Source organism: Pongo pygmaeus, chromosome 1, assembly GCF_028885625.2.
Source record: "Pongo pygmaeus isolate AG05252 chromosome 1, NHGRI_mPonPyg2-v2.0_pri, whole genome shotgun sequence".
NCBI lineage: Eukaryota > Metazoa > Chordata > Mammalia > Primates > Hominidae > Pongo > Pongo pygmaeus.
Genome location: NC_072373.2, coordinates 120352166 through 120374186, shown reverse-complemented (window position 1 = coordinate 120374186; position 22021 = coordinate 120352166). Strand labels below are relative to the sequence as shown.

Genomic DNA, 22021 nt, shown 5'->3' with positions numbered 1-22021 from the left:
GAGATCGCGTCACTGCACTCCAGCCTATGCAACAGAGAGAGACTTTGTTTCAAAAAAAAAAAAAAAAAAAAAAAATCCCAAAAAAGATACCAGAATTCACATGGTGACAGAAGGCCAAAGTGCAGAGTAGCCTATCAGTCAATCAGCCTTTGCAAAAAGAATCACCCCTAACACTCACAGTGGTGCTAAATATAGCAAAAAGACAAGAAACTCTGTCAGTGCCAAGTAATAAAGATAATCTATATGAGAGATATTTGCAGAAATATCAGACCCCAAAGGGGAGAGGGCAATACCTACCTTATCAGCCATCACAGAGGCAAAAAGGAAACGTCCCCCAAGACCAAATGAGTAGATTTTCACGCCAATAGTTTTGAAGCTTTTTCCCAAATCTGAAGTTCTCCATAATTCCAGAGCCCCAAGGTCAGCTTCTTAAACAAGACAAAATATTAATTAAAATTTCACTTACTGGTGAGCCTAGTTCAAAGCAGTTGTTTTAGAATCAGTCTTAATTTTATAGTTAAAGCATTTTAAATACTATGCATGTTAATCAAGTGACAACATAAAATGTGATATAGCGGCCAGGCGCGGTGGCTCATGCCTGTAATCCCAGCACTTTGGGAGGCTGGGGTGGGCGGATCACGAGGTCAGGAGATAGAGACCATCCTGGCTAACACCGTGAAACCCCATCTGTACTAAAAATACAAAAAAATTTAGCCAGGCATGGTGGTGGGCACCTATAGTCCCAGCTACTCGGGAGGCTGAGGCAGGAGAATGGCGTGAACCCGGGATGCAGAGTTTGCAGTGAGCAGAGATCGTGCCACTGCCCTCTAGCCTGGGTGACAGAGCAAGACTCCGTCTCATAAAAAAAAAAAAAAAAAGTGACACAGCATTAGATATAGGAAATTCATATTTGTGTTTTATTTTATACATTTCAGATTTTATGCTCGATGGAAAGGTAAGAGATTACTTAATTCCAATACAGTGTTTCATAAAAACATCAAAGCCACAGCAGACAGGCGCGATGGCTCACGCCTGTAATCCCAGCACTTTGGGAGGCCAAGCCGGGTGGATCACGAGGTCAGGAGTTCAAGACCACCTTGGCTAACACGGTGAAACCCCATCCCTACTAAAAATACAAAAAATTAGCCGGGCGTGGTGACAGGTGCCTGTAGTCCCAGCTACACGGGAGGCTGAGGCAGGAGAATGGCGTAAACCCAGGAGGCGGAGCTTGCAGTGAGTGGAGATGGCGCCACTGCACTCCAGCCTGGGCGACAGAGCAAGACTCCATCTCAAAAAAAAAAAAAAGCCACAGCATGCTGCTTTACTTTCTTCATGGCACAGTTTGGAATTATCTTATTTTAAATTGTCTTGAGTTTTATTTTCTTTTAAGAGCTGGGGGTCTTGCCACATTGCCCAAGCTGTCCTTGAACTTCTGGGCTCAAGCAATCCTGCTGTCTCAGCCTCCCAAGTAGCTGGGACTGCAGGCATGCAACCATCATGCCCAGCTGGAGTTTTGGTTTTCTTGAATTTACATTCCATGAGGGCAGGCCTTGGGTGTTTTGTTCTCTCCATCCTTACAACAGTGTTTAGCATATGAGCAGGTGCTCAAATATCTGTTGAATGAGTAAATGAAAGATTTTGCTTTCTGTTTTGAAATTATGTCATAGTTTGGGAAGCCAGTTGCTTCCGCAAACACAAACACAACTCTTGCTTTCCTGTAGAAATAACCATGCATTTCAATTTGCTATTGTCTGTAGCATATTTGCTTTACATAAATACATTGCTAAGATTAAATATTGCCTCCACGTATAGCCTATATTTTTACTTGATCTGGGTAGTGTAGTAATTTGGTTTTACTTTCAAGATTTTAATAACCACTAACAGCTTTCTTTAGCTATTACAATTTCAGGAGAACGGACGGATCTTTTATGTTTCTACCTTGCATAACCCAGAAAATTCTACCATGAATGGACAACAGGACATTATTTTCTGGGACTAAAATATACTTACTGCAGGAGCCATTTGCATAGGTGGTAAAGAAGATGGTGTTGTCTGATCCCCTACAATGAGGCAAAAACGGGGAAAAGAAACGGTTTAAGACTGCTGAAGGACTGTGTTGACCTTACTCACAAACTTCCTAGCAGGTCTAACAAGCTTCATTCACAGGCACCGACAAGCACCACTTCTCAGGTGCTGAGCCCTGGTCCTTCACAGCTCTGCCTGTCAAGCTCCCCACTGCCCGGCCCACGTTGTCTGCAGCCCACCACTTCTTTACGTGAACTCTTTCAAGCAGTCATGCTGGTCTACTCACCCTCTCCACATTTGCCTCTGACATTTTTGATCATCACAACTGGGGGGTGGGTGGCGGAGGTGTTACTGGCATCTAGCGGGTAGAGGCCAGGGATGCTGCTGCACATTTTATGATGCACAGGACAGTCCTCCACAATAAAGAATTCTTTGATCCAAAATGTCATTAGTGCTGAGGTTGAGAAACTCTGTTTTAGAGCACTGTACCGCCTGCACAGCCACTTGGCATGCACTTGCCTCCTGTTTTTTATTTTACTTGCATAGTATATGCCTTATCTTTCCTACTATATAAATTAGCTTCTTCAGGGCAGGTACTATACTTTGCTGTTTCTCTTCAGAATCTAGTTCAATGCTTTGTATGAGTTAAATAATTTAGTTCTTCCATCTCAAATAGACAACTAGGTCAGAGGTTGAATTATTTAAAATGTAACCTGGAAAGGGAGTTTGCAGGGAACTAGATTCAGACCCTCCTGGCACTTACTGGATTACAACCAAAAAAAGGTGTTGGTTTTGAGCATGTTCTTTCAGAACTTTTGGTTGTAAATTCCTAGAAACTAGAGATCTAAAAAGGTGAATAAACAGCAGCATCCTGGTTATTCATATTTAGACACTAAACAAAAAAAAACATGTTACAAAAGTAAAAACCTTGCATAGGATACAAAACAAAATCCTATTTTAAAATAACTTTTTAGTTTTAAATATAAGGTTTTGTTTGTTTATTTAAGTGACGGAGTCTTGCTCTGTCACCTAGTTTGGAGTGCTGTGGTGCAATCACAGCTCACTGCAGCCTCGAACTCCTTGGCTCAAGCGATCCTCCCATCTCATTCTCTTGAGTAACGAGGACTACAGGTGTGCACCACCACGCTTGGCTTTTTTTTCTTTTCATTAATTTTTTGTAGAGACGGGGTCTCACTATGTTGCCCAGGCTGGTCTTGAATTCCTGGTCTCAAGTGATCCTTCCATCTCAGCCTGCCAAAGTGCTTGGATTATGGGTATGAGCCACTGCACTTGGCTAAAGATGAGTTTTAATGATTAAAATTTAACAAAACTTAGCCAGGTGCATGCCTGTAGTTCCAGCTACTCGGAAGGCTGAAGCGCGAGGATCACTTGAGCCCAGGAGGCAGAGGGTGCAGTGAGCAGAGATCGTGCCGCTACATTCCAGCCTGGGTGACAGAGCCAGGCCTTATCTTATCTTAAAAAAAAAAAAAAAAAAAATTATTTACACATGGACCTACATGTTTTAGTTCCATCAGGAGTGAAACAATTTAACTTAGTTATCTTAAAAATTACTTCCACCTGGTGCGGCGGCTCATGCCCTGTAATCCCAGCACTTTGGGAGGCTGAGGTGGGCGGATCACAAGGTCAGGAGTTTGAGACCAGCTTGGCCAACATGGTGAAACCCCATCTCTACTAAAAATACAAAAGTTAGCTAGGTGTGGTGGCACACGCCTGTAATCCCAGCTGCTGAGGAGGCTGAGGCAGGAGAATCACTTGAACCTGGGAGGTGGAGACTGCAGTGAGCCGAGATTGCACCACAGCACCCCAGCCTGGGCAACAGAGCAAGACTCTGTCTCAAGAAAAAAAAAAATTACTTCCTTCCTGATAAAACTGTATAAGGTAAAAATACAATTCGTTAGAATACATAAAACGAAAGCAAATGTGGCATGTGTACCAGAGTGGTGCTATAAAAACCTCATTAAAAAAACATTTCTGGGGCTAGGCATGGTAGCCCATACCTATAATCCTGGTACTCTGGGAGGCTGAGGAGGAAGGATTGCTTTAGCGCAGGAGTTTGAGACCAGCCTGGGAAACATAGTGAGACCCCCTATCTCTACAAAATAAAAATACAAAAATTAGCTAGGCATGGTGGCACATGCCTGTAGTCCCAGCTACTTGGGAGGCTGAGGCAGAAGGATCACTTAAGTCCAGGAGGTCAAGGCTGTGGGAAGCCATGACTGTGTCACTGTACTCTAGCCTGGACAAAAGAGCAATACCCTATCTCAAGAACAAGGAACATTTCTAGAAAAGGCCTACTTTATTTAAGCAATATATTTAATATTTTAATTAATCTTGGTAGACATATTTCAAATCTGTATTCTACACTTTCCTGATTCCAAGAGTACAGGAAACTCTTGGGATTGTGGGTCATCATCATGAACATCAATTCTATCAAACTATAACACAGTGTTCCCATTAGAAGTTACTAACGCAGGCGTACTTTCTTGATCTAGCACTAAATAATTTCATACTGTTTATTCTCTAAGTTTTTGTCTGCTCTTTTAGAGTAATTCCACCTCCTTCCAGCTCTCAGGCTGTAATTCTAATGCTGTTATGTGCTTATTGCAGCAGTTACATATCCTACCTCTGGAACCAATCTGCTATAAACTGGGATTCACAAATCAGCTGAAATTAGTCAAAGGGAAAGGAGAAAGAGGCTCTAAACAACATTCTGAGCCTAATCAGATTTTGGAGGCATGAAGCCTGTTAATTCAATTCTTGCTTAGCCATCCCCACATTCTCCAAATAAGCCTCCTTTCACAAAAGGAAAAAACTAAAGCCCAGAAAGGTTGAGCCCCTGACTAGCAGCAGAGTGAAGACAGAACAAGGTGACGAGACTCCCAAGTAAGAGCTCCCTCCATTCCATCCTCTTTAAGCAGGCACCCGGAGGGGCAGGGAATCTCTCCGAGAAAAGTGAATGAGTTTTGGTGTGCAATGTGACTTCAGGAGTCTGGAAGCTCTTTCAGCTTTCTTCCTGATTCCTTGCCATGTTCTACATGACTGAAATGGAACTCTAGACAAGAGGTAAATCTGGGCATGGAGAAGTATTTAAATCTCTAAATTAAAGCTGTATTTTATTGTATTTTAGTTGATGTCACCATTCATGGAGAATGAACCCTGGGCAGGCAGCAGCAACTCAGTCACATGCCTTGTTTTATACTTTATGTTCTAACATTTAAGTGAGACTAAGTCTTCTTTTCCAGCAGAATGAGAAGCTCCTCCAGGTCAAGGCCTGTGTCGTACCCCTCTCCAATATCTCTTATGGCACCCTGAAGAGTACGTGGCACACAGTAAGTGCTCAATATTCATTCATGTGATTTTTGGCAGCACTATCAGGAACGGTTTAGGGCTCTGCACAGATGGAGTCTTCTGTTACTCACCATTTGGCCAAACATACTGCTTTGTGGATTTCTTCCCATTTTCCCCCAAAATTCTTGGACACCCACAGGCCATTCTGAAAGATTATAAATGACTTATCAAAATTCTAGCTTTATCCTGTGCAGCTGCTTGTATGACCTTTAATATTTCATATCCAATCATTCAGGACAGGAAAAACACACACTGAAGCTCCATCAGAGCTGCCCGAGCTCCACAGACGCACACATGGTTTATCTGGGCCCTTTTGGGGTCTTGGAAGTTCAGAATAACAAATGGGTATGAAGTGCCTATTATGTGCCAGGCACTGTACCAGATGTTGCACTGGGGATACAAAGATAAATAAGACACACTCCCTGCTGAGAGAAGGGGCTCACAGTTTAACAAGGCGCATAGATAAGAAGAAAGTTCAACACTATGCAGAGTTATAAAATATGGTCTCGTATAGAAGTGAGGAGAGGAGGAACACTGCATCAGAGATAGTTTCCTGAAGAAGACAGGTGCACTGAGTTTTAAATGATGAGCAGTGGGACCAAAAGAAGGCAAACAGGGAGATGAGGTGTTGCTGCACAAAGAGAGACTAGTATTAGCAAACGCAAGGAGGTCATAAACCCTGCAGTGTGTGCAGGGAGCTAAAAGCCATCAGGCATTACTGGAATGCAAATTCCAAGGTAAGCAAATGAGGAACTAACGCTAGGCAGAAAGGTGAGGCCAGCTCACAGAGAGCCTTCCTTCTGTGCCATGGTAAGGACTCTAGGGTTTATTGCATATGAGGTGCTCTCAGGAGGAATGTGTGCTAAGCAGGAGGATGACACAGTCTGTTTCACTTTCTTAGGTGGAGTACTTGGATGTGAATGGGAAAGATGGATTTCAGAGGGTCCAGACTAGAGGCAAGGAAAAGCAGTGAATGACTGCCACATTAGTTCGGTAAGAGCTAATGAGGTCTTGAACACTGGCCATGAGGAACAGGCTCTGTAAGAATTTAGAAGCTAGCATAGTAGAACTGGATGACTTCTCCTACAGCGCAGGATGAGAGGTGGGGTGTGTGTATGTGTGTGTGTACGCACGTGCTTGCACACGCATGTAAGTAGGTCACTCTAGTTTCTTGGTTGGGGTATAGGATGCATTGTGATATCATTAACTAGTATAAGAATTAAGGGAAGAAGATCAGGTCTGAGAGAAGAGTAGGGAGGAAGCTCAGTTTTAAATTGATTTAAGGTGCTTGTGGAACATCTAGCTAGAGATATTCAGGGGGCAGAAAGACAGGAATATGATGCATTAGGGGAAAGCCAGAGCTAGAGATAAGGATTTGAAAATCTTATACATTATAGGTGGTGGTAGTTAAATGGTAAGAGTGGAAGAGACTGCTCAGTGAAATGAGGAGTAGGCATTTAAGCGTAGGCTGAAAGGAGGTTAAGGAAGATACTAAGAAGGAATAGCTAGAAAGCTAGAAGAACTAGAAGGAATAATGTCACAGAAGCCAAACAATTAGAGTTCTCAAAAGGAGGGAATGGCCAATAGTTTGAAATGTAGCAGAGACTTAACAAAATTCTGACTGACAACATTACACCGGCAATGTGAGCTTACTGGCTCCACCTCAGTGGAGATGGGACAGAGATGTCCTAGTCTAGCTGAAATTAAATGTAACTTATTTAGGCAGAATTTATGTTCAGTACTCCTGTACTCTCACCCACCATTCTCCTCTAACTTTTTCTCCCCTGGTAATACTCACATCCTAGCATTTCTAATTTACCTAATTCTACTTATAAAGACAAGGCAGAATTTGATACCACTTATTTGCACTTTAGTACAAATTGGTCCCTCTTCTCCATCCCAATTATATGTACTTCAGACTTACCCTTAAATGGAAGAAATTTCAGGTACAGAAGCAGATTGTATCTGTCTCTTCCTGAGGACAGTGCTGTTTTAATAACCCTGAGACACTTGGTAAGGAAGATGCAGTAGTCAAAGGGGAGCTCTATGGGTCTGTTCAATCCTAGGGAGGGCTCCTTGCTCCCTTGTAGTGCTTTCAGCTTAAGCTGCTGGAGGCCAATTTCCAGGAATTGTTGTTCTAAGATCTGAAGCTTACTCCCCAGCAAGCTAGTTTCCTTCCTCTGGCCTCCACTGCTAAGCATAACTCTGAGGCCGGACACAGTGGCTCACACCTGTAATCCCAGCACTTTGGGAGGCCGAGGCGGGCAGATCACCTGAGGTCAGGAGTTCGAGGCCAGCCTGGCCAACATAGTGAAACCCTGTCTCTACTAAAAATACAAAAAAATTAGCTGGGCCTGGTGTCACATGCCTATAATCTCGGCTACTCTGGAGGCTGAGGCAGGAGAAGCACTTGTACCCGGGAGGCGGAGGTTGCAGTGAGACCAGATTGCGCCATTGCACTCCAGCCTGGGCAAGAAGAGCAAAACTCTGTCTCAAAAAAAACAAAAACAAAAGCAAAAAAAACATAACTCTGGCCCTCCTGGAGCCCCTCAGCCTCACCTCTGTTCAAAAATCTCCCCATAGAAAGCCCAGAACCCAGACCCCTCTTCCAGTGCCCTTCATCCTCCTATGTCACCCTTTGCTCAGCCTGACTAGTTCACAGTTGATGATCTTGTTTCAGACCCCAAAACAGTCAGTACAGCAATGACTCTCAAACTTTGGTGCTCAGGCTCAGCTGGGGAGCCTGTTAAAAATATTAGCCACCCCACAACAGAAGTCATTGATTTATTATATCTGGGTTTGGGCAAAGGGATGTGCCTCTTGAACTAGTTCCTCAGGTGTTTCTATCTTATGAGAGAAGGCCATAAAAATGTAAAGTATAATTCTGATTATTATAGTCTAGCAACTCAGCCACTTTGGACCCTTAACCACAGTAAAGAAGACTGGTCCTCCAGGAAAGGAGAAGCTGAATGTGTTCCTCAGAGAACTTTGAGAAGAGAAGTGGCAGGGTTAGGGAAACACACTGGTTTCTGGGGAAAGTATAGGAACATGGTAGGGAACGCAGGGATTTAAGACTTTGGATATTTAATACATGAGTGTCAAAGACAGAAATCAGTATGTTTTATAAACTGAGGACCTAACCAAAAAAAAAAAAAATTAGAAAGATGTTGTTTGATCATAGAAAAGGAACAGTGACAACATCAGGAGTTTGACAATTTATGCTTGTCCCTTGTAGCACAAGAATGATTAAATTAAACTGTTTTCTAGTTCATTACTCCAATACCATACATTTAGTCACTTAAAAAAATTACAATGACAACTAGGCATCATACTTACCTGGAATAGATAGCATGTGGAAATCGTGTCCTTTACCAAATAGGAAAAAACGTTAAAAAAATACATACTTCATGCCATAAGGAGACTCTAGAAAGAAGTCCAATATTAAAAGCATTTCCTAAAGGATCCTTTTAAGACAGTACATTTGAGACTATAAAATGCAAAAGGCAAACCATGTTCCTCAACTGGACTTACTTCAGTGCTGAGAGCTAAAAGACAGTCAGAATTCTGAGGGCTATACATCATCTGAGTGAGAGGATGAAAAGGGAGATCTGTTTGCACAAAGTTCTTCGCAAAATCTGATGATCTGAAGATTCTTCCTCCACGACTTCCTCCAGACACCTCTGCTGTTAATACCACCTGACAGGAAGAGGAAAGATCTGATTCAGGGTATGATACTATCTATGCAAGCACAGGAGTTCTTACACCATTTTCACCAGACATTAGTTAAGAAATTTTAGTTCTAGAAATAAGAAGAGTTATAAAAACTGATTAGTTGTTCCACTCTACTCCTTGGGTCTTATTCTTATCAAAAAATAACACCCTGAACTGAGCTGGGACATCGTATCTGTGGGTTTAAGCCTAGATTAGGCTGAGATTAGTTTTCCAAAAGACTAAAATGTTGTCATAGGGTATATACATTGTAATGTTAAGCAACTGCTGCATAATTATTAAGGGTTTTAGTGCACCTTGGGCAGGGAACAAAAACAAATAAATCTGTGTGCTCAGAGTTCCATTCTTATATGATCGATATTAAATTGTGTTTAAGGCAGGCACAGTGGCTCATGCCTGTAATCCCAGCACTTCAGGGGGCTGAGGTGGGTGGATTGCTTGAGCCCAGGAGTTCAAGACCAGCCTGAGCAACATGGCAAAACCCTCTACAAAAAATACAAAAATTACCCAGGAGTGGTGGCAAGAGCCTGTAGTCCCAGCTACTCAAGTGACTGAGGTGGGAGGATCCCTTGAGCCTGGAAGGTCAAGGCTGCAGTGAGCCGTGACGGTATCACTGCACTCCAGCCTGGGAGACAGAGTGAGACCCTTAAAAAAAATTGTGTTCAATTTTAAAGTATAAATATAGCAATACTAAACTAAAATACATTACTGTGAATCAATGGACCATGCCAAGACTAATATCTGACAACTCTGCATGTGGTATCAAGCACAAGCTTTATGTATGCAAGAATGAGTCTCACCTTTCCAGAGTTCTCAGGACCAATAGCCATGCCAAATTCAGTCCGAATAAAGGTGTTATTGATGAGATTTGTAATATCTTTAAAGTTCTTCCCATAATCCTCACTGAGAGGAAGAAAAAAAGGGCAAATTTAGGGTGCGGTGGTCATGGATATTACTGAGTTCCTACTCAGCTTTCATTTTCCCTTTCCACCAATCATGCTGAGAGACTCGGCTCACCCTGAATAGCCACATTCCTAGCTCCAGAGGTGCCTTGGTAAGTCCGAAGAACATTCCACCCCCGCTCACCAGTGATGGGGGTTCAGGAATCGGGGAGTGACTCAGGATGAGCCAATGGGAGACAAAAGGTGGGCAGGAAATTTGGGGTCTTCTAGGAAGCACACTGCCTCCCACTTATGATAGCCACCTGATAAAATGGTCTATATTCCTTCAGACCAGCAGTTCTCAATCGGTGTTTTTGTCCCCCAAGAAACATTTGGTAATGTTTGCAGACTTTTTTTTTTTTCTTTGAGACAAGATCACACTCTGTTACCCATGCTGGAGTGCAGTGGTGCAATCTCAGCTCAGTGGTGCAATTCCCAGGCTCAAGCGATTCTCCAGCCTCAGCCTCCCAAGTAGCTGGAATTACAGGTCCGTGTCACCACGCCTGGCTAATTTTTGTACTTTAAGTAGAGACGGGGTTTCACCACATTGCCCAGGCTGGTCTTGACTCCCAAGCTCAAAGTGATCCGCCCGCCTCGGCCTCCCAAAGTGCTGGGATTACAGGCATGAGCCACTGCGCCCGGTCCTGGAGACATTTTTGATTATCACAATGCAGGGCTGAAGTGCTACTGGCATTAAGTGGGTAGTGGCCAGCAATGTTGCCAAACATCCTACAAGGCACAGGACAGTCCCACAATAATAAAGAATTACCTGGCCCCAATGTCAAGAGTACTAAGGTTGAGAAACCCCAATGATGCAGTATGTGAACACACAGTAAAGACTGCTATCGTCATTCTGTCACAATGGGAGCACAGATAAGGTAATTTCAGAATACCTGAGAAGCAAAGCCTATGACACTGAATTGAATTGATCCTGAAGCCTGTCATTCCTCTGTACTTAGTTACAGAATCAACTATTCCCTTATTATTCAAGTTAGTTTAAGGTGAGATCTATGCAAAGTGCGGCCAAAGGCTTCTAACTAATCTATTAATCCACAGTACTTATGATAAAGCTGTAAATGAAGCTGTAGCAAGTTCTTGAAGTTTTCCCCCGTAGAAGTTACCATCCCTAGGCACAAGTCTGTAAGGCACTCAGTACATGAAATACAGCTAGGAAAAACAAACAAACTTAATCTCAACTCTCAGGGTTTCAAAGCTTTTTCCAAAAGTTCATTCCAACAATATCTTTGAGAAGTATTCGAATCCATGTTTAGATTCTGGAAAATAAAAGCAAAAATTCCATAGCTGTCTAACCCTGACAGGTTTAATACTATGTATAGCTCTCTTACACAATACACAATGCTAAATCTTAATGTTCATTAAAGTATCCATCAATGAAGACTGCTGTGCACTGCAAATTTTTGCACACAGATAAATGTAATCTGCAGTGGTCTTCAATGATAGAATATAGTTATGTGTTGCATGAAGATGTTTTGGTCACCAATGGACTGTTTATATGATGGTGAGTCCAGAAGATTATGAAACCATATTGTTACCATGCCTTTTCTATGTTTAGATATACAAATACTTAGCACTGTGTTACAGCTGCCTACAGTATTCAGTACAGTAACATGCTCTACAGATTTGTTGCCTAGGAACAACAAGTTATACCATACAGCTGTGGTGTGTAGTAGGCTATACTGTCCAGGTGTAAGTACACTCTGTGACGTTTGCACAATAATGAAATCACCTAATGATGCACTTCGCAGAACGTATCCCCATCAATAAGCGAAGCTTGAATGTACATGATGTAAATGATGTTACAGGTTTTGGTAGCGGCCTCAACAAATAAAGAATTGCAGAACCATGAGCAATGTAAGGGGCTGAAGTGAACATCTTGTCCAACTCCCTCATTTCACAGATGAGGAGTTGCAAGGGAAGGCAATTTATCAAAAGTCAACTAGTTAATTAAGGCCAAAATTGAAACTATAGTCCAATTCTCTGAACCTTTAGCCCTAAACTTGAGATAACTTTTAATTATCTGTGAGGATTTTTTCCCTTACAAACTGGGGTCTTCCTCTATCTTGCTGGGGGCTTATGACCTGGCAGAAGAGATCAGCTAAGAGAAAGTTGGAGACAGAAGGGAAGTATCCATGTGTGTATGCAGAGATCCCTGATAATATGCTTAAACAAACTACATATGTCTAAGTTGTCTGAATGACTCTGTCCTTCCTTAAGTACATACACACACATAGAAAATTCCTAGATAAATGAAATAGCATTGGACGCCACCCAACAGAGTCCTATATTACCCTTTCTTTGGCTTTGCAGTAGATCAGCTCTTATCTTCCTGACAGCTGGCCAAGAGATGTGCATAAATAATTCCCAGCTCTACAGTGCATGTATCATCAACAGCTCTGTAAACCTTCCAAAGGGGTTGAAGCAGCCTGATTAGTACTAGTTTACAAATTGGTCCTTCTTCATGACATCCCCAGAGAATCTCCACAAACCTGTTGGCAAGCCTGCTTGCTTTTTAAGAACTTGGCACAACAAACACATCCCTGCCCTTCAAAAACAGAAACCAGCGTGAGCAAAACAAAAAATCACCTGCTACAGCACTCTGGTACTTTAGTTAGTTAAATAAATGGAGAAAATGAACTAGTATCAACCTGCTGGGACTTAAGTAGGGTTCTAGCAAGGCTACTTTGGGCCCAGGGGTATATTTTTTAACATAATACTTTATTTAAATGTAGCTTTATTTTCTATCAGCATACATATCATGAAGATATGTATGGTCTCAAACTCCTGGCCTCAAGCAATCTTCCCACCTTGGCCTCCCAAAGCTCTAGAATTAGAGGCGTGATCCTAGCACTTTATTTTCTATCAGCATATGTCATGAAGAGGAAATCGATGAAGCAACTTTGATAAATCTAATTTTCAAATTCCATATGATAATAGCGTTATGAACAGCCGTCAAATGATAAGTAAACAATTAAAATGCTGTGAAACCAACCGCTTTAGAAACAAGTCTTTTTGGCTGGGCGCGGTAGCTCACGCCTATAATCCCAGCACTTTGGGAGGCCAAGGCGGGTGGATCACAAGGTCAGGAGTTCAAGACCAGCCTGGCCAAGATGGTGAAACCCTGTCTCTATTAAAAACACAAAAATTAGCTAGGTGTGGTGGCAGGCACCTGAAATCTCTGCTACTCAGGAGGCTGAGGCAGAGAATTGCTTGACCCCAGGAGGCGGAGGTTGCAGTGAGCTGAGATCGTGTCACTGCACTGCAGCCTGGGCGACAGAGCAAGACTCTGTGTCAAAAAAAAAAAAAAAGAAAAAAGAAACAAGTCTTTTTAATAACAATTCTATGCATCAACACAAATATCCATTTTCTGGTTACCAAAAATAAGTGATCATTTTTGCATGTATCCATGGTGTAAACATGCACATGTTTATAACTCAAGAAAATAATGCTAAAATACAAATATATTTGGAATAGAGCTTATTTTAGCTTGGGCTGCTATAAGAGAATATTATAAACTGGGTGGCTTATAAACAGCAGAAATTCATTTCTCACAGTTCTGGAGGCTAAGAAGTCCAAGATGAAGGTGCCAGCAGATGTGCTGTCTGGTGAGGGTCTGCTTCCTGCTTCACAGATTACCCTCTTGTCACTGTAACCGTACATGACAGAAGGGGCAAGGGAGCTCTCGGGGTCTCTCTTATAAGGGGACTAATCCCACTGGTGAAGGTTCTGCCCTTACGACCTAATCACTTACCGAAGGTCCCACCTCCTAATACCATCACACTGGGGGTTAAAATTTTAACATATGAGTTCAGAGGGAACACAAACATTCAGTGTATGGCATCCTGACACCCCCACCCCGCCCCTCCCTCCACTCCATTCCTCCAAACTCATGTCCTTCTCACATGCAAAATACATTCATTACATCCCAGCAGCCTCAAAAGTCTTTTTATTTTATTTTATTTTATTTTTTTGAGACAGAGTTCCACTCTTGATAACCGGGCTGGAGTGCAATGGCATGATCTCGGCTCACTGCAACCTCTGCCTCCCAGGTTCAAGCAGTTCTCCTGCCTCAGCCTCCCAAGTAGCTGGGATTACAGGTATGTACCACCACACCCAGCTAATTTTTGTATTTTTAGTAGAGACAGGGTTTCTTCATGTTGGCCAGGCTGGTCTCGAACTCCTGACCTCAGATGATCCACCCTCCTAGGCCTCCCTAAGTGCTGGGATTACAGATGTGAGTTACCGCGTCTGGCCTAAAAGTCTTAACTTGTTCCGGCATCAACTCTAAAGTCTAAAATTGAAAGTGTCATCTAAATATCATCTATATCAGACAAAGGTGAGACTCAAGGTATGATTCATCTTGAAGCAAACTGCTCTTCAGTTGTGTACCTGTGAAACCAAACAAGTTATGCACTTCCAAAATACAATGGTGGGACAGGCACAGTATAGACATTTCCATTCCAAAAAAGGGAAATGGGAAAGACGAAAGGTGACTCCAACTGTCTAAAATACAGGCAAACTTCATGAGATATATTTAGTTATTTTTAAAGAGTAGGTCTTAAGGCTGGGCATCCTCCCACCTCGGTCTCCCAAAGGCAACATAGTGAAACCCCATCTCTACAAAGTATACAAAATTTAGCTGAGCATGGTGATTTCCAGCCTGTAGTCCCAGCCACTTGGGAGGCTGAGGCAGGAGGATCACTTGAGCCCAGGAGGTCAAAGCTACAATGAGCCGAGATCATGCCACTGCACTCCAGCCTGGGCAACAGTGTGAAACCGTGTCAAAAATAAATAAATAAAGAGAGGGTCTTGCTCTGCCACCCAGGCTGGGGTGCAATGATGAGGTCATAGCTCACTACAGCCTAGAACTCCTGAGCTCAAGCAATTCTTCTGCCTTAGCCTCCCAAGTAGCTAGGACTACAGTCATGTGCCACCACCCTCAATTTTTTTTTTTTTTTGGTAGAGATGGGTCTATGTTGCCCAGGCTGGTCTCAAACTCCTGGCCCCAAGCAATCCCTCCACCTCAGCCTCCCAAAGTGCTGGGATTACAAGTATGAGCCACTGCGCCTGGCCTAGATATTAAAGCTTGAAAACAATTCTCTTTGGCTCTATGCTCTGTCCTACAGGTCCAATATTGGGGAGGGGGTCCCTCCTCTTCCCAGACACGCTGGGATTGTGTTCTTGCTCTGCAGCCTTGCCAGAAAGGGGGTAGGCCCCCATGGATCTGGGTGGCCCTTCTTCCATGGCTTTGGGTGATGGTCCCTTCTTTTGAAATTGAGGAGGCAGCCTTGGTGATCCCTGAATGGCCTTGTCTTAAAGAAGAGCACACATACGCAATTGAATAGCTCTGTGGTCCTTGAAATCTGAAAGCCTTCCCTCATTGGGTTCAAACTGGCAGTTTTCCTGTTGGGGTGACTGATTGAGTTCTTAGTTTACATCCATGCTAATCTCTTTATCAAATGGTCACTTGGCCACATCCTAATTATTCACATCCTATTATTGCAGTCTGTGCAATTTAGATAGACTGAGAATTTTCCAAATCTTTTAGTTCTGCTTTCTTCTTGCCTAATAATTCTGTCTTTAAGTCATTTCTCTTTTCCCACATTTTACTACCAGCAGTCAGGAGGAACCAAGGTGCAACTTCAACATTTTACTTAGATATTGTTTTAGCTAAATATGCAATTTCATTGCTTGCAGGTTCTACTTTCCACAAAACACTAGAACATGAACACAATTCAGCCAAGTTCTCTGCTACTTTATAACAAGGATTGCTTTTTCTCTACTGTCCAATAACAAGTTCCTCATTTCTGCCAGAAACCTCATCATAATGGCCTTTGTGGTCCACATTTTTACGAATATTCTACCATGGATTACTTAGGTATTCTCTAAGATGGAAGTTTTCTCTATAGCCCTCCTCTTTTCTTTCTGAGCCTTCACCAGAATCATCTTTAAGTTTCATTAACAGCTATGTAGGCTTTTTCAAGCATGCACCTCAAAACTCTTTCTGCTTCTACCCATTTTCTTTTGTTCATTTTGCCATGACTAAGCCACTATAAATTATAACATAAAAGTAACAAGGATGATGGTAAACTCTTAAAAATATTATTGTTTTGTGGTTTTTACTAATTGAGAAAGCTTATACAATCTTCATTATTCATGGATTCTATATTTGTAAATTTGTTTACCTTCTTAAATCTATTTGTAATCCCCAAATCAATACTCGTGGTCCCTTGCCAGTCATTTATAGACATTTATAGAGCAGCAAAAAAGTGAGTCACCCAGTGTACCCATTCTCAGCTGAGGTCAAACAAGATGATGCTTTGCCTTTGTGTTCAGTTCTAATACTATAAAAAAAAGTGTCCTCAGGAAGGGGAACATCACACTTCGGGGACTGTTGCGGGGTGGGGGGAGGGGGGAGGGATAGCATTGGGAGATATACCTAATGCTAGATGACGAGTTAGTGGGTGCAGCGCACCAGCATGGCACATGTATACATATGTAACTTACCTGCACATTGCGCACATGTACCATAAAACCTAAAGTATAATAATAAAAAAAAAAAAAAAAAAAGTGTCCTTTTCACGGTCTACTTAGTTTTTTTCTACTTAGGTTTTTGCAAGTTTATGCTTTCTTTGGGGGGTACTTTTTCTGTTTAAATAGCCTCCAAGAGCAGTGTCAACAAGCTGTTTAGTATTCCTAAACACAAGAAGACTTTGATGTGCCTCATGGAGGAAATACGAGTATATGAGACAAGCTTTGTTCGGGCAAGAGTTATAGTGCTATTGGCCATGAATTCAGTGTTAATGAATCAATAATACACATTAAATAAGGTATCTTTAAACAGAAACACACATAAAACAAAGTTATGTATTGATCATTTGATGAAAATGAGTGCTGTGACCAGAAGTTTGCAGAACTTCTGCAAATGTGTCCCCCTAGGAGCAATGGTTCACTATTAACTAATTCAGTATTCATGACAACTTTACAGAACATAACTATCACTAATAATGACAACCAACTGCACTGAGATTTCCAGGTAAAAGATCAATAGGGAGAATGTAGTTTATTAAAATGCATCAAAATAATCATGGACCTGAAACTACTGCTGGGTAAAACTGGCAAGATTTGAATTCATAATAAACTTAATTCCCAATATTTCAGTCTCTTTTTCCCCCACTGTCTGATATTACCTTGTGTTTTTATTTAACTATGTTGTGTTTTATCATTATTGGGAAAGGATACATGTTTTCTGTAGAAGTTTTGAAACTACAAGCGGGAAAATAAAGAGAGTAAGATATAGTAAATAAAATCACAGAACTTTTAATCAGAAGGAACATGAATATGTATTTGGGGGTCTTCATCTTACTCTGATTGACAACTTTACATGTATAAAAGTGAAGTTGCATTAAAGGTAAAATGCTATCATCACATTTTAATATACTTTTTCTTAAAAAAAAAAGCAAGAAAATATATGTTGTAAATGGAATTTATCCCAACCTTGTAACTGAAATATGCAGTCACTGTTAACAATCTACTGAAGTGAAAACTGAACTGACCATATCATTAAAAAGGTTGTTAGACAACATGCCTTGAAGAAGCTGGTTTACTGCACTAGCAGCACTTTGCATTGTATACCTTTAAGTTATCCTTTTTAAAAAATCTCAAGTAACATCCTGAAAAACTTACATTGACTATGTAATATATTTTAATGCAAAACCTCTTAATAGGGAAATTTGAGCAATTCTCAATAGAAAAATCAGAAATAAAATAGCCCAGCAGTCTTTGTGATATTAATAATTAGGTATATAACACTGGTATAGAATAATGCTTACATTTGCTTCACTAAGTAAATTATACAATGAAAAGCTGGACTCAAGACATCATAAAACAAAAAGATGGAAAATATCTTTTAGCTGCCAAAAATCAAATTATCATCTTAATTGTAGCTAGTTTATTTCTTTAACTTCATATGTGCAAGTGAGAGACAAACATACTCTATAATCCATTATAAAACTAATATTCCTTATAAGAAAATCAAAATTTATACTATACAAATATGATTCCTTTAAATGGAAAATATGCATATGTGTGCATATGCATGTACATACACACAAACATCTGTATACAGAAACATATGTATACACACATATACATACATACACATACATATAATCTCCCAAATCCTTCAATAATTCTTTTTCACAGCCTGAAGACAGAAGTATACTCCCTCTAATTCTGTATATCAACAGAGACAACTTCCTTCTATTCTTGTGAGACTTCATGCTGTAATACACAGAGCAGGTGGCATGTGATTTGCTGTTTTTTATTTGAAATCCAAATGAACCTTTAACCATATAAGATTTAGTATGCAAAGATGGTCTAACGAATAATATAATCACCAATGCTGTGAAAAACAGAAAAATCTTCAGAGTGGGTTCAATGGGCTTTTATCAGTAATTGGGCAACTTCAGCATACTCAGGACCCATTTTGATCAAACTGCTTCTTTCCCTTTCTCATTTCTGAAACAACAGTTGCCTCTTGGTTGGCATGTTTGACACGGTTGATTTGGTTGGCCAGTCACTTTAGGCCAGGCCAGCCCAGTTGGAAAAGCAACAAGGCATATTTATAGTTTCCGCCTAAACTCTGGAAGCGGGTACAGAGTCAGTTTCCACTTCATGGCAGGGAAGAGATAATTAATATTCAAAGTCAATGTGGTTAAACAACAACAAAAAAGAAACAAAAAACTGCTAGGTAACATGAAAAAAAAGTACCTTGGTAACATTATACTATATCAGAAACAAATAGAATTGTACTCTAGTAAAGTATATGTCAGGAAAGCCGGGTTTTTCGCAAGACTAGACAAAAACAGGCTGAAAAAAGGCTGAGTCTGATGGTGGTGGTACTTAAACAGTGACACTGCAGTATTGGTTCTTGTTTTGGTTTTGATTGTCTTAAGTTGTTGAGGCATTAGGTATAGAAGATAATTCAACCTAGAGAAAGAGGCATTTAACAAACAGTCTTTAAAACACGTTGACATCCATCAGAGCGGAGGTTTTCCTTTGCTACTGAAGAGTGAACTAGAAATAAACATCCCCTATGACACAAATATGTATGATACTGATCACAGTAGTATTAGTGAAAAAAACAGCTACAACCTAACTATCCAACGGAACAATGATTAAGTAAATTATGTCAATCTAAAAAAATGAGGGGTTACCAGCAGAGTGAAGGTATGAGTACCAACCCATCAGCATGGATGTAGGTCATAATGCCAGGTGTTAGTAACATTTGCATGTTGGCAGGGGCTAGGGGGTGCAGTGTGCATTTGTAGAAGACGTGGAGGCATCTGGGGGCAGGCAATCTGCCTGAAGGCTTCAAATTCACTTTAACAACTGGTACAGCAATGCCAGTACCTGCTGGCTACACGCCATCCCTGGTCATTGGCATGGCAGCAGCTAACAGCACCAAGCTATTCCTCCATGCCAGGCACTACAGAGCATACTTCACAACAGCTCTGAGGTGGGCATTATTATTGTCCTTTTACAGATGACAAAAAAGACTTAGGAGGTTAAATGACTTTCCCAACTTCATTCTGTTTGCAATGACAGTGCTGTGATTCAATCCTGAGCCTACTTGCCAACAAAGCTTGGCAACATTTTGCTATTCCACTTTGCCTCCCAATACTCTACAATTATATGATATAACATCATAGGGGAAGGTCAAGATAATAAACTGCAAACAAATTAAGATCACACTTGGCTGTATGGTGAACTTTTTTCTTTCCTTTAAAATTTTCAAATGTTCTATAATATGATTATACTGCTTTTATAATGAAACACAGGTTGGTAAGAAAAACTATCATGAGGACATACTTTATTTTTTTGAGAAAGGGTATTGCTCTGTCACCCAGCCTGAAGTGCAGTGATGTGATAATAGCTACTGCAGCCTCAACCTCCCGGGCCCAAGAGATGCTCCTACCTCAGTCTCCCGAGCAGCTGGGACCACAGGTGAGTGACACCATGCCCAGCTAATTTTGTGAGGAGGGAATTTATAATAGCAAACATTCTTAAACACAGGAAAGAGTTACTGAAGCAAAGTTACACATTTTAAAATGCATTTTTCTCTCCCCAAATAGGATGTTTTTCATCTAAAATGGTTCAACTACTGTTCTGATTGAATAAACAAAGTCACCTATTATAGCGCTTTCTAGCACCAAGATTCTAAAATATAGTCAATCCTATATCAAAAAAAATTTAATTAACCATCTAAAAATTATAAAGAAGCCAAGACATTCATTCATTTATTCAATTATTATTTGCTGTCTGTCTACTACATGTTACGCATTTGACTAGATTCTGGGGACCCCAGTTAGTCAAGAACCTTGCCTTCATGGAATTTACACCGTAGTTCTAAGATGGCAACTCCTTGTTGGCCTAAAGGTATTTGCTGTCTCTCTGGGTCCAACATCAATGTATTGAAGGGCAGAGACCTCTGGCTCCATGCCCAGGAGACATAGTCAAAGTTCATACCTCATGGGGAAGAGAGGTTACGCTAATCCATTTCAGAGCTTGAACAAGGGTTCACACCTCATGGGGAAGAGAGGTTAGGCTAATCCATTTCAGAGCTTGAACATGGGTTCACTCCCACTTGGGCCAAGAACAGCAGTCAAATAAAAAACCTTGAGAAAGTACCATTACTCCTGGGAGATACCCTGACCCTAGGGTAGTTTCTATATCATCTGCTGGTATGTCATTATTTCTTTAGGTCTCTAGGGGAAAATGAGACAGACATAAATGACTGAGAAGACACAATCATTCAGCAATCTCTAGGAGTTAGTCGGTCTTGAACCTTACTGCTAAGGAACGGAACCTACTTTTTAACCAAGTCATACCTTTGAGAAGACAATTCTAAAACTTCACCAATGTCACAGTATAGGTTGTGGTTCCAGAACACATGTTACCACCATCATCACCAGTGTGAACACTACAAAGCATTTTGGTAGGTCCGACCTGAGAGCCTCCTTCTTACCTAAAAATAATCTGCTTAGGCCTCAAAATGCTGTATAAATATCTGCTGGGAAAGTACAATGAAGATTTTCATTTCAGGAATATAAAAAACCATTTTGTATTCATACTAAATAGAAAGACTTTTTAAACTCCATACTACCTTCCCACAAATAAATATCCATATAAATGAACACAAACACACAGCACTATAGACTCTTTCTTTATCTTCCTTTATTGTTCTGCCCCTCAGTCAGGTCAAACCAGCCTCCTTGGAACCAGGTCTCTTTTCATACTTCTTTCAGTTGCTAATTAGATGCTAAGGCCAGGCATGGTGGCTCACACTTGTAATCCTAGCACTTTGGGAGACCGAGGTGGGAAGACAGCTTGAGCCCAGGCGCTCGATACCAGCCTGGGCAACATGGTGAAACCCTGTCTATCCAAAATACAAAAATTACCCAGGCATGGAGGTACGTGCCTGTAATGCCAACCACTTGGGAGGCTGAGGTGGGAAGATGGCAGATGGCTTGAGCCTGGGAGGGAGAGGTTGCAATGAGCTGTGTTTGTGCCACTGCTCTCCAGCCTGAGTGACAGAGCCAGACCCTGCTCAAAAAAAAAAAAAAAAAAGTAGACGTTAAAAAGTGTGCTGAGGGCCGGGTGCAGTGGCTCCCGCCTGTAATCCCAGCACTTTTGGAGGCAGGTGGATCACTTGAACCCAGGAGCTCAGTACAAGCCTAGGCAACATGGGGAAACCCTGTCTCTACAAAAAATACAAAAAATTAGCTGGGCATGGTGGCGTGTGCCTGCAGTCCCAGCTACTTGGGAGGCTGAAGTGGGAGGATGGCTCGAGCCTGGGAGGTGGAGGTTGCAGTGAGCCAAGATGACACCACTGCACTCCAGCCTGGGTGACAGAGTGAGACCCTGTCTCAAAAAAC

The 22021-nt window shown here is 41.4% G+C and overlaps 1 protein-coding gene across 2 annotated transcripts in view; it reads right to left on the bottom strand.

The window, feature by feature from the left end:
* The window catches only part of SORT1 (sortilin 1), a 95702-nt gene that overhangs the window by 39118 nt on the left and 34563 nt on the right, over positions 1-22021 (bottom strand). The window contains exons 4-8 of one of the 2 annotated variants that reach the window (XM_054464119.2): positions 9924-10026; positions 8926-9090; positions 5466-5539; positions 2011-2060; positions 298-428 (exon numbers count right to left, since the gene is read on the bottom strand). In XM_054464119.2, coding sequence (XP_054320094.1) covers positions 298-428; positions 2011-2060; positions 5466-5539; positions 8926-9090; positions 9924-10026 — 523 coding nt within the window. The remainder of the gene's footprint in view (positions 1-297; positions 429-2010; positions 2061-5465; positions 5540-8925; positions 9091-9923; positions 10027-22021) is intronic. The other variant, XM_054464211.2, reaches the window with a different exon arrangement.